The sequence below is a fragment of the Boleophthalmus pectinirostris genome, unplaced genomic scaffold, assembly GCF_026225935.1.
Source record: "Boleophthalmus pectinirostris isolate CB_2022bp ecotype Guang Dong unplaced genomic scaffold, ASM2622593v1 HiC_scaffold_15, whole genome shotgun sequence".
NCBI lineage: Eukaryota > Metazoa > Chordata > Actinopteri > Gobiiformes > Gobiidae > Boleophthalmus > Boleophthalmus pectinirostris.
Window position 1 is genome coordinate 24,399,948 of NW_026571070.1, and position 12,703 is coordinate 24,412,650.

The 12,703-nt window shown below is 38.4% G+C and overlaps 2 protein-coding genes across 3 annotated transcripts in view; both read left to right on the forward strand.

Moving 5' to 3' along the window:
- The first annotated feature begins 239 nt into the window (after window positions 1–239).
- zgc:195173 (uncharacterized protein LOC792613 homolog) lies at window positions 240–2,774 on the forward strand. Its single transcript, XM_055151031.1, has 4 exons — window positions 240–963; window positions 1,277–1,387; window positions 1,905–2,006; window positions 2,488–2,774. The coding sequence occupies exons 1-4, from the start codon at window positions 775–777 to the stop codon at window positions 2,572–2,574; spliced, it is 489 nt and encodes a 162-aa protein (XP_055007006.1). The 5' UTR covers window positions 240–774; the 3' UTR covers window positions 2,575–2,774.
- A 1,081-nt stretch (window positions 2,775–3,855) lies between these two features.
- nrbp2b (nuclear receptor binding protein 2b) overlaps window positions 3,856–12,703 on the forward strand; it is a 43,005-nt gene continuing 34,157 nt past the window's right edge. For both annotated transcript variants that reach the window (XM_020935614.2, XM_055151042.1), the window contains exon 1: window positions 3,856–4,341. In XM_020935614.2, coding sequence (XP_020791273.2) covers window positions 4,222–4,341 — 120 coding nt within the window. In that variant the 5' untranslated portion in view covers window positions 3,856–4,221. The remainder of the gene's footprint in view (window positions 4,342–12,703) is intronic.

Sequence of the window (12,703 nt, forward strand, 5' to 3'; positions counted from 1 at the left end):
ATACAAAAAAATTGTAACAGAAATGTTTTTAAATGTAAACTGTATAGTATTGTACAAAATTTCAACCCAGATTCAACAAAGAACGTGTCAGTGTCCAAAATTTCAGTATTTCAATCTTCAAAATTAAAACCTGAATAATTTTAACTCAAAATATTTTTAGTTTGCCCTTGGTGTAGGCCTATATGAATCACGTGTTCATTTTGAACGTAGACTACCACAAAGCTATATAGAAAAATGTGAAAATGCGTCCTGTTTTTGGGTAGGCTATTGAACTCTGCTCAGAAAAGGTCTCAACACTCAAAAGACAGTTGCTCTTTCCCCTAAACCATTACGTTTCCTCTAAACCAGTCTTTCCGTAACCCCTCTATTGTCCTCTCAGTAACACGTGACCATCAACTCCAAGTTTATAATCCAAAACTCCCACTGTCGTGACCCATTTTAGTCTGCTGCGCAAACAAACCCAAATAGCCCATTAACCCTTAAATAACAGCTGACCTTTGGACCAATCAGGAGCCCACAGTTTTTCTTTCAATTACAAATCACTCCCAGAAGACTTTGTTAAGACACGTAAAAGATACTCACCGGCATTTACTGGAAAAAGATTAAGCAAACACACGCAAAGCAACGGGGCCTTTAGTGCGCACCATTCAGAGCCTCCATCCCATAATAGGACTTGTTTTGACTGAGGGCCAAAATCGATCCCCGCGAAGAGGAGGGAGTTCTTAGTGTGTTTTTGTAGTCTTGCTGTACAGTTTGGAAGCAGTGAGAAAGAAGATGGCCGCAGGATTACCGCTGTTGCTGTTTTACGCGCTGCTGTGCGTCGCCGGAGCCCAGGACCCCTACAATGAACTCTCCGCGGAATACAGGAGCGGAGTGGACCTGGCCCTGGAGCGGCTGAGCACTCATGCCGCTGTGGCCCACCATTTTCGCTATCTGAGGACAGTGGACAAAGCTGAGATAGATGTAGGTCTAAAGATTTTTACAGTGTATTTACGTGAATGTTGAAAATTTAATATACTCTTTTTTTTCTTACCAGTAGAGTCCTATACATTCTCTTGTCTCTCTATATCTTTTGAGTACCTTTTATCTTTTGAGTAATATTATGAACTAAAGTTTCAAAAGTGTTGTTTGGTTTACGAGGCTACCTCTTTTAAAAGCATAAGCAAAAGTTAGTTTCAATATCAGTTAAAGACTTGCAGTGGCTCATATTCAGGGAGTTTGACTTTGATCCTAGTGCTCTTTGCTGTAGCTAACAACATGTCCTCTGCCTTCTCAGTCTGGATTTGGGGTAAAATACTTGTACCAGCATTTCTACCTGAAGGCAACCAGATGTCCCAAAGGAACCACCAACTCCAACCCATCGAGATGTGTCTTCAGAAATGACCGAGTGAGATTGACAATCATACTTGTATATTTAATTATACTGATCTCTATTATAATGTTTCTTCATCAAAAACCTACCGCAATTGTGTTTTGTTTAATTCACACATGTTTAAAACACAAACACTGCATATTTAGGCTGAAAACTGAAAACACTCTGTTCAGTGATGTCATGTAGTAATACAGGAACTGCTCCACTGTGTTTTTAAACTCCACACACCTTCACTAGAATCATTTGGACCATTTCAGACCTGGAATTGCTAATTTCTACTAAATAAAGAGTAAAATGTAGTTGCTAACGTCACATCACAAGGTGGAATAGAGCATTTTGGAGACAGAGACAGACTAATAATAAAGTCTTACTCAAACTTGTGTGAATGAAACAAAACACAACTTCAAGTATGTTTTTGAAAAGGTAACAACATTTTAACATGGCTTAAAGCTAACAATAGTGAATTTTTCATAATATAGGACCTTTAATACTAGTACTACAACTAAAATATGTTACCCTTTTTTGCCTGCAGCCTCTGATGGACTGTGCAGTTTGCTACAAAACTGCATCAGACCAAATCGAGCCGGAGCCTAATCCATATGTGCACTGCATCCAGAGGCCAAGACTCACTGAGGTAAATGCCAGCATCCTCACATATGTGTTGACATGCACAGAGATAGTCTGCTGACATCAAGAGTAAGACAAAACCTTTGACAAACACATCAGTTTAATTACAAACCATTTAATATTTCACTGTTCATTTTCACTTTTAGTCCACTTTGTGAGCAGTGCAATAGCAATTTACAAGAACAACCATATGTTTTGGTTTAGACCTGGTTTGCACACAGTTTACTCTAGGTTTAGGCCTATTTTCTTCCTTTAGAACAGTTTTACTGTAGATTAATTTTAGTCTAGCCCTGGTTGAAACTTGGAAAGCTAAATATCTTGTTAGTTGTTATTTTTATGAAAAATACTACACTGTTATCCAATCAGAAATCTGCCAGAGATACTGGCACACGTATGACAAACAAGACAAACATAGCATAGCATTAGATTTTTATCAATTCTACAGCCTTACTGGTTGTAGTTCTTACACTATTTGTTCTTGATTCAAGGAAATGATTACTTCAAGAACCGAGCATTGCAAAAAGATGGTCTACAACAGCGGAGCCCCAACTCTTCTGTCTGTGTCCTCTGGTTAGAAGAACAACTCAGGCTTCTACTTTGTCTTATATCTGTTATCTTATCTTATATCAGTTATATCTTCCCATGTGTATAACAAAATGTGTGTATTTTTTGTGTCCAATTCCACATAAATTCAGAGATACCAGTTAGTCTGTAGCCATTGCCTAACAGTGTTAAGTAACTTTCCTATTGCTCAATAAAGTTTTTTTATACACCAGTGCATTCAGTTTTCCTTTCAATTCCCACTTTTCAATTATCCAGGCCTATGAACAGCAGAAGGATCTAACAATTAAATATTCACTATGTATTTTTTTCTGATAGAGGGTCCACCACATGCCTGTCACCATGGAGATTTTATTGCTTTGCCTGCAGTGTTATAGTTTAAAAAAAACATCCTTAGTGTGAGTGGGCTTTCTCTCCACAGATCTGACCTGTAAGTTGGCCTTGTTGGCTGCTTGTCTCCATAGCGATAGATAAGTTTAATGCCATACTGTGGTACATGCTAGGCAAATCAAAGCAATAACAACCCAACAGCACCAAATACAGTACTAACAAATTTGTATTTATGTGCATTTATTTAGTTTGCTTTAGATATATACACAGTTAAATTAGTTCTAATATTACTAATACTTGATACAAAAAAAAGAAGAGGAAAAAAATGTTGCTAAAGTTGTTTGTTTCATCTTTATGTACTAGCTGATGAATACGGGACTGCTGGTCCTGGTTATTATACTGGACTCAAGGGAGAGAGAGATGGTTCAATGACCAATCAAATTCTTTGTGTACTTTTGTAATGTGTAAATATTCTTATTCTTCAAGTACACCTAATTAGGAAGTTGTGTTACCATGACCTAACCACTAGATGTCAGAAGAGCTTTGCGTAATGGGGCAAATGTTCTGACGCGTGTAGGCCACTACTTTATTCTGACAGAGTACCGTACTATTTGTAAAGTTGGTCCTACCATATTTTGGCATAGCTGGAATATTGTCCATGGATAACGAAACTGCAGGTCAGACCTGTGAGCAGCTTTTTCTATGCTACGGGGAGTTGTGTGGTAATTAATTAGTCAAATATTGTTGACAAAACATATGCTGAATAAATCTAAATCTGAATAAAATTAACCAAACTTGCCTTGCAATTAACTATAATAATTCAAGTACAGGCCTATGCCAGTTTTTATGGCGCTGACAGAGCCGTTTTCGGGTTTGAATGCCGTCTGTACACCAGCACATAATTTTTACACTGCCTATTTGGTATCAACATTACGGCACAGACTTCATCCCTGCGCACCGTGTCTGGCAGGAGCTCACAGCCCAACAACGCTGAGGTGACGCGTGTGGGAGACTGTCGACAAATCAACTCCGCCGCATGAGCATGTGCGTGTGAGGGGCGTGCGCTGAGATCCTATGACTGGGAACCGAACTGTTGTTTCCGTGCGGCTGCATCTCCACTAGGCTATTCCAACAGAATGCTTTGAGCGCCGACGCTTTGACTGTGACTGTGTGAATGAGTGAGTGACTGGTGGCTTCAAACCGCTTTACTGCGCTGCTCCTCCACCGGAACAACCACACGCTCGGAAGCCTCGGGAATCGGAGGAGACAGAGAAAGGCAGTGGGCTATACTAACAGCGCCCTGCTAAAACCTGGACACATACGGCGTTAAGATGACTATGTCGGTCCCGGAGAGAAAATCAGGCTCTGAGGGCAAGGAGGAGGAGAGCGAGGATGAGAGTGAGATCCTGGAGGAGAGCCCGTGTGGCCGCTGGCAGAAGCGCAAAGAGCAGGTTGGTCGGTCTTGTTGCCTCTGTGCGCGTTTGCACGTCTTTCCTTTGCAAACATCCCCCCTTTAACATGCGTTGAAGTGCTGACTATTGTCGCTCTTGTTATGCAATGAGCCAGTTAGGCCGAGGTGTTATCACCCCTCTGTTTTGCACCATCCCGCCTGGGGCATTCGTTCCGTGATCTGCTTAGCCCACATCAGGTCTATTTCAGTGACGACGCGAACAGTCCGCCTTTTCCCTCAGAGATAGTCTTGTAGATCATCTTATTGAAGCAAACACTGATTCCGCCGCAGGCTGTAATTCACACCAATAAAACAGCCAGACAGCTTCCATTAATGAAGCTCTGAAGCTTTTATGGCTTTCCATCTCCAATAGATCTGGTCAGAGATGGAGAGATGGATGCTTTCAGGAGATGAGTATGAGTATTACGAACAGAAAATGAGCCAGAACCTTCCTTCTTTATTTGATTTAGTGTTTTTTTCCAGAAAGTAATCGCAACAGTGACAGTCTAATGTTTGGCAGTTTACCTGGACAACTGCATTGCAAGTTGCAAACTCGGATAAAAACAGGATGCACTTACCCATCATAAATATCAGGCCTATACATTAGCAAATTGTGTATAGATTTCTTCCCCTGTACTTCCATGATATAACAAACACTTTTACAGTCTAGTAGCATAGACTACTTCATGGATGGCCACAACAATAATGTAATATAATATTTCATTGCTTTGCAGTTATGTTATTGCATGTTCCAATATATGAATGTAAATAGTTGATATTGTGTGCAGCCCCATGTGCCCTGATGGTGCTTTTTCCATTATTGCTTTCCTTTCTGTTTGCGCAACTAGTTGAGTTATTATTGGCTGGGAGTGACGGGTTGTGTAATGTGGACCAGACGGGTGCAGCCTCTCCAATAGTCACAGATAAGGTGCAGAGTTTGAAGTTTATGGTTATCTCTGGGCCACACACGCTCTGATGTTATTGACCTGGAGCACCTCCCAGTCAACATTATTTCCACCTATAGATGGTATTGTCTGCATATGAAATCTCCTTTCATTCTCACCAAGACCATTGGCCATTCCAGTCTGTTAAACAGATGTTATACAGGCCTTTTCAATATTGCTTAAATTGGATGTCTATGTAAGTCATAGAATCATTAAATATTATGCATCCCTTTTCAATATTGCTTAAATTGGATGCCAATGTAAGTTAAGCTGTCTTTTAACATATTTCTTGTGTCACAATCTGATAGATCCTATATCTGTCCCATAAAATCCATATGTTGGATGCATTCAGGTTCTTGTTTTGTTCTTGTTGTTTCTTGGATTTGATTTAGTTGGCTTAGTCCTGGCCCAATTTCATTTGCATTAGAAAGTGCCGTGTTTTTTAAATATATAATATCATTAAAAGAGAAACGACAGTAAAAAAGACATTTTTCATTGAACACTTTGATTCACTATCTTTTATCAAGATTGTATGACAGAAAATTGTATAGATTACAAAAGCATAATTAATTCATGTACATTTTGAGACATCTAAGGATAAGATTATCAACGAGCTAAACTAAACCAACTGGACTTACTTCACTTTTAGCCAGGACGCCCCAGATAACCCACCTCTACATCTGGTCACAGTCACCAACACTAGCCCTGATGAAGATACCAAAAGCGTAATAAGTACAGTTGGTTTAGTACAGGGGTCTCTAACTTTTTTACTCCTGTGAGCTACTTTCTGTAAAACGAAAATCCCACAGAGCTACTAGTTTTAGCTTTTGCCAGAAATGGAGGAAATATAAGAGCCATGGTAAGCCTCAGACAGGGTACAGTTAGAGGTCCACAGTATGAAACATAAACCATTATCCAGTTATCAGTTCACAAAGATAGGCATAAAACTATACATTTACAATGCAAATAGGCATTTAATCGATTAAATTCAGATGGTTATTCAAATTCAGAAATCCCTTGGCGAGCTACTTGGAAGGGGGTGGAGAGCTACTGGTAACTCCTGAGCTACTGGATGGAGACCCCTGGTTTAGTGTGACTCATTGATGAAAGCTTCATTCTACCATTTTATCTTAATTGCTGACTCTTTAAATTGCCTTCAAAATACACCCTGCCAAAGGCCCATAGTTGCTACTCTATCATCCACAGTCATCCCTTACATCTGACAAATTATATTCAACTTTCACCCTGTCATATACACATGTAATACTGTGTCTCCTTTGTACCAGCTATATTTACCGCCTTCATAACTGATTTGTCCCAGATTAGATGGTTGTCGTGACCCCTTTGGCAGAGCCTGGCGTACACTTTTAACACAGAGCTCCTTTTCCAATAGAAAAGGTGTCAAAGGGAGTGAGACAGTGCTGTATTCAGAGCCTGCGTGTGACCGAGGCTTTAGCACATGAATGAGTGAATGTATCGTAAATAAGTCACTGGGACCAAAGTTGAACCATATCAGTTATACCAATCTGCCAGTCAAATAAACTACGTGGACTGCATAATACAGGAAGTGCTCCACTGTGTTTTTAAACACCACACACCTTCAGCCGAATCATTTGGATGATTTCAGACCTGGATTAACCCTCAATCTCTACGGAACTAAAAGTAAATGGGAGCTGTGAACCGCTTCATGACATTACAAGGTCAAACAGAGCATTTTGAGCTTTGGAGATGTAAACAGACAATAAACCAGGATTACTCAAACCTGTGTGAATGAAACACAACTCCAGGTATGTTTTTGATTAGGTAATAACGTTCTTACATGGCTTAACATTCACAAGAGTCATTTTTGCGCAATATAGGACTGTTAAGAGTGATTTGAAATAAGAACAATGTAGGAGGTATTACATAAGTTGCTCATTTGCTTGTAGCGCTATTGCACTGGTCTTTCCAGGAAAAGTTAGAGTAAGGAGAGAGCTCTCACAGAAGGTGGCTTGTTGTAATGTAATCCGGTAGCTTTTTCCGGACAGGCTCGTAGCTCAAAGTTGATTTACAAAGCAGTGATTTACATACGGGACCAGTGGCACGTATGCTCAAATGGAGTCATCCACTGTACAATGTCTGGCAGTGATTGGCTAACTTGGCTAATTTAAGCAGGACAGAGGTGCATGGGAGAAGTGCTCAAAATCTTAACCGCACAGCCTAAAATGTTCTTAGTACTAATGCTGCTGCCACTGCTATTCCTACTACTATGAGGTCTACTGTTATTACTCATACTATAAGGCATACTATTACTACTACTACCTTTTAATATTAGTTTACTATATTAAACCTACTGTTATATTGAGCTAATATTTGCACTTTTTAATGTATTGGCTTTTTTTTGTACTTTAATCTCTTAGCACAGGTTGATATGTTTTTCCATCAATCTGCTGCTTAAGAAATACATCTTTATTTTACCACTTTAATATAAAGATATTTTATAATCTTAAAGGTTTGTGTTAAAAAGGGCTGTGGGTGAGTCTGTAGTCAATTTAAATGGTATAATTTGAGGAAAATAATCAAAATCAACCCTACACATTGTCCCAAAAATATCCGCACATTTTAGCGGCCATCACTTTCTCTGGATTTTAAACAGTCGGCCTCAGCCATGAAAAAATCCATATCAGCTGATCACTTACGACTACTACTGTTGCTATTGCTACTTTTTAAGTTTGCGATTTCAAGGGTATGCCTACTGAGTCCTATTACATTTATTCTAAATTATTATACCAGTATTCGCACTACAGGTAAGATTATTGTTGCTCAATTGTTTGTTAAACAGTTCAAAATAACCAGCTGTTCCTCTTATCAGTTTGGCATTTTTCCATATATGCAAACTTTTCACTACAAATTTCAACAGCCAGTCAAGTATTGATTTCAAACTGATAAGAAACAAGAAACAAGGAAAGAATTTTTATAGAAAAGACTACATCCATTATTCCATTATTGTTTAAAGATGTTCACTTTGGGGATTCAGAGTAGTAAGTCCCCCTCCCATCTCATTAAACTCTACAGTCCTTAAATATTGTGATAACATTTGACTCTCTGCTCGGCCTTGATCCAGTGTTTTGGCTCCGTGATACATTGGGTCAACCTCCCAAAGTGCACACCCAAACATGGCTCTTGTTCTCACCATAGTTCTTTGTAAAATCTGCCTTCTCTGTGCACGCTGTCCCATCTGCTCAGTGACAGTTGTAGCCAAGGCTTTGTTCATTCACATTGCGTACAAGCTGCAGTGAAGTGTGTCTTCTCGTATATAGTGCTGACCTAGTATAGTAAAGATGGCGTGTAGTGGTACTTATATACAATAGATTAAAGGGCCCATATTACACACTGGAGCAATGCATGCAACTGTTGTATCCTTGGGCAAGACACTTCACCCATTCCTCCCACTGGCTATTTGTGAATGTGGTGGTGAGTGAGTGCAAGATTGGCGGTTAAGTACAGTAGCTTGTCTCCACCCAGTCTGGGAAGTGAATGAATAATGCACAAAATTGTAAAAAGGTTGTGAGCAAAAAGAAGCGCTATATAAGACCAATGCATTTTAACTATTATAAATCTGGATGTACAGTTATTACAAAGGTTCATACAAAATCCATCTGAGCATCCATATCAGGACACATAACCCCAAATTTCACACTGGAGTCAGAACCAAGAGTGGTACCAGGCATTTAATCTGAAGTCGTGTGTGTACATCTCTGCATGAGCGACCTTTTAGAAGTCCACATTTCCTCTGATGTCTGTTCACCATCTGCTCTTCTGCTGCAGTCCAAAATTCACTTGTAATTATTCACTATTTAAAGTCCAGAATGGCACAGTTTTCTTCTGCATGTCACAGTTTTTCTCATATCTCATTGATGCAGGCAAAGTTGGATAGATTTGAGTCACATTTGCAAGTGCTAGACACATTTAGAACTGTTTTCATTAATCAGATCTCTTTTTAAAGTAGTATACTTTATAGATCTATAGACCTGATAGCCTATTAAAGCTGAATCACCCAATATTTTCTCATATAAATATGTACATTTTGTTTTTCCTCCTATTAAGTGTATGGTAAAATCAGAAAATGTGACATAAAACCAGACTATTGCAACCTCTCTTCATTTAATTTTTGAACCATTTTACTGATTAATAAATGGTATGAAAATGCCTTGTGAGTCACGATATGACGCTCTGTGATAAGAGTCTTTTGGTGGTCTACACAGCTCCAATTTTTTGTCTGAGGAACAGTTCTAAACCGGTTCTAGTGGCCAGAAAATGAATGCATCTGAAGTTTTTGTGAGAGCTAGTTTTAGATTGGTATTTTCTCTTTTTAACCCTGTACATCAGCTTGAATAGCAGGCATCTTCAATTGAATGACTAAAAATAAGTAAGATTTTTTGTAACAAAAGCTGACAAAATATATGTATGACTCAGAATCGGAATCTTTTCAGTTTAATTGTTTTTCGTTACAGACATGCAGACAACAAGTACATGAATAGACTTGGCCCTTTATCAACTAAACCCCCGGTTAAAAATAAAATAAAGTAAAATAATGTTTTAACTTAAATCATAAAATTATTGTACCCTCATAATTTATTTACATCTCTGTACATTTTATTGAGCTATGAAGAGAATATTGCACAAGGATTGTACAGCGAGTCATGGCTATGACTGAACTAGCTCTTGTAGCTGACCAGCACATTTTGGAGTGGGTGGGAGGAACAGTCCAGAATAGTCCTAATTTTGTACATCCTCCTGCCCAATACTATAGTTAGACAGTCCAGCTCCTCCCCCACAACCTTTCCAGCCTTCTTGACGATCTTTTTCAGTCCACAGTGTCCCTCATTGGGCGTAGCATTTCTCTGTAAAAGCTCTTGTCATTGGATTACACTAGTACTGCAGGGCTATCCTCTGTGGTTTTGACACACGCCTTATTATGTGGTCTGACACCTCCACCACTGGATCTCCCCAGGGCCCGAGGCTTAAGTGCGAGCCCAGGACAGCGCTCTCCAGGCTGGGACACACCTGTTAGCTGTTGGCCCTCTGCCTGCCTGCGTCCATCACACCTGTTCAGAGCCGGATTAAAGGCTATGTGGATTTGGATAAGAACATATTTATCAACTGTAATGCACTTGTAATATATGAGAAGTCCTGACCTGGCTGAGTGGATTATTGTAGCATTTGTGAACCGTAATTAACTTTTGATTGACAGTTTCTAAAATGTCAAATTGTGCTTGTAATTGTTGTTGCCAAATCGTTTCAAGATGTGTTCAAAAGGGGCGTTGTTGACAGCTTTGTATAAACTATTGGTCGCTTATTATTTTTTGGAGGATTATAGTTGTTAAATTGAATCCATTAAAGGTGGACTATGTAACTTTTAACTTGACTCCATGGAGATATTGGCTGGAATGTTCTATAGTATGGCACTAAAGGTCCTATAGAACACAAAGATTGATTCTTCTGAGCTTTAAGTTGTGTTATAATGCCATTACTTCATCAGAAACATACCTGGAATTATATTTTGTTTAATTCACACATGTTTGAGTAACCCTTTCTTATTAGTCTATCTATCTTCAAAGCTCTAAATGCTCTGTTCCACCTTGTGTTCTCATGTAGTTTTCAAGTTAACAGCTACCTTTTTTGTTCAATAAAGATTGGCAATTCCAGGGCTGAAATCATCCAAATGATTCTACTGAAGGTGTATGGAGTTTAAAACGTTTATGTGTTAAACATGAATGAAACTAAACACAACATGGGGTATGTTTTTGATAAGGAAACATCATTATAACATAGATCAAAAAATTGTGTAATATGGGTCCTTTAAACTTTTCTATCTCCATGGAGACAAGCAGCTGAAGGCACCAGGTCTAGTTCCTCAACAGGCCCATGGACATTTTTCCGCAATTAAATAAATGCAAGTTAGATAAATTAAATGCCATAGAGTGGAACATTCCAGACTAAGCAATAACATCTCCATAAAGACATGCAGGTAGTGAACCCCCATTAGAAAAGTTGTATTGTGCACCTATAAATAACAACATGTCACTCACTTGATCTAGTAATAGTAAATATAACTGGGTGCGTATTGGCATAGTTTTAAATTGTGCTTCTGGAAGTGTTATTCTGGTTGAACTGGCCTGGCTATGTTAATCTGATGTCTGGCTATGGTTGTATACTTAACATTGTGTACTTAACTTTCTGTCTGGCTCTGTGTTATTTGCATTTAAATTAGTGTTTTATTCAACTGTATTAAGCCTGTAACTAGGGACGACATTCAAATGTGTATCCTGGCATTGTCCTGAGCTAATTATCTATGAGAGTAGACAACAACAAAACTACATCTGCACTAGTTTTGTGTAATGATTTAATGAGGTATATGCAAAAATATTCAATTATCAATAAATCGTGATATTGAATTTGGTTATACACTAATGTTATCGTGAGTTGCTGTATCGATATATTGCCAAGAGTACTTTTTGGTATCTTTTAGCATTTTTTTGTGAACGTGCAACAATTTTGTTAGCAATACACTTAATCACAGTTTTGGCAATTAAAATAGATTTATTTCATATTAACTGTGCACAAGTAGTGATTTAACACAGTAATATATCATTTTATATTGATTATCATATGTCCATATCATGATCATATTGTATCAAATCATGAGGGACCCAGTGTTGCCCAGCTCTAATTAAATGCTCTATCAGTGCTTAAAACGTCATGTTAAGATAATGGAACAATCAGGGATGTAACGATATCCAAATCTCTCGGTACGATATTTATTGCGATATTTTGGAGAGGCTGATATAATCGTAGCACACTTTTTTGTTTTTAATATACCATGACAAGATTTTGTTGTGAATTCTTACTGTCATAATCCCAAGAATTTAAGTAAAAAAACATATTACTTCATGTTGTCTGCATTGAAATGAATCATGGGATATGTAGTTCCCGAAGTTTATTAGCTAGTGCTACTATAACCATGCATAACCATGCAGCAAAGGAACGTGTAATTTGATAGATTGCGACAGCCCACAATATTATTATGAGACTTTTGACAATATGATATCACAATATTTCTGTTATTGTTACATCCCTAGGAACAATAGTTTAAATTTGACATATGTCCAGATAGCTGGCTGTACCTGGATGGCACAGTGGCAAAGTTCTCACCTCATAATAGAAGGTTGCAGGTTAAATTCTGCTTTCTGTTTAGTTGCTCCAAGTTAAACAGCAAGTTAATGTCTTTTCTCCGAATTGTTATGTGGAAGCCAGAATTTCCATCTGTCCACTGTATCTCCTTTACCCATATCTTATACATAACCATATTTTTTATTCCATTTGCCATGTTCCATTTGTTCACATGTAAATTTGCAGCCTATATTTAACTGGGCTATT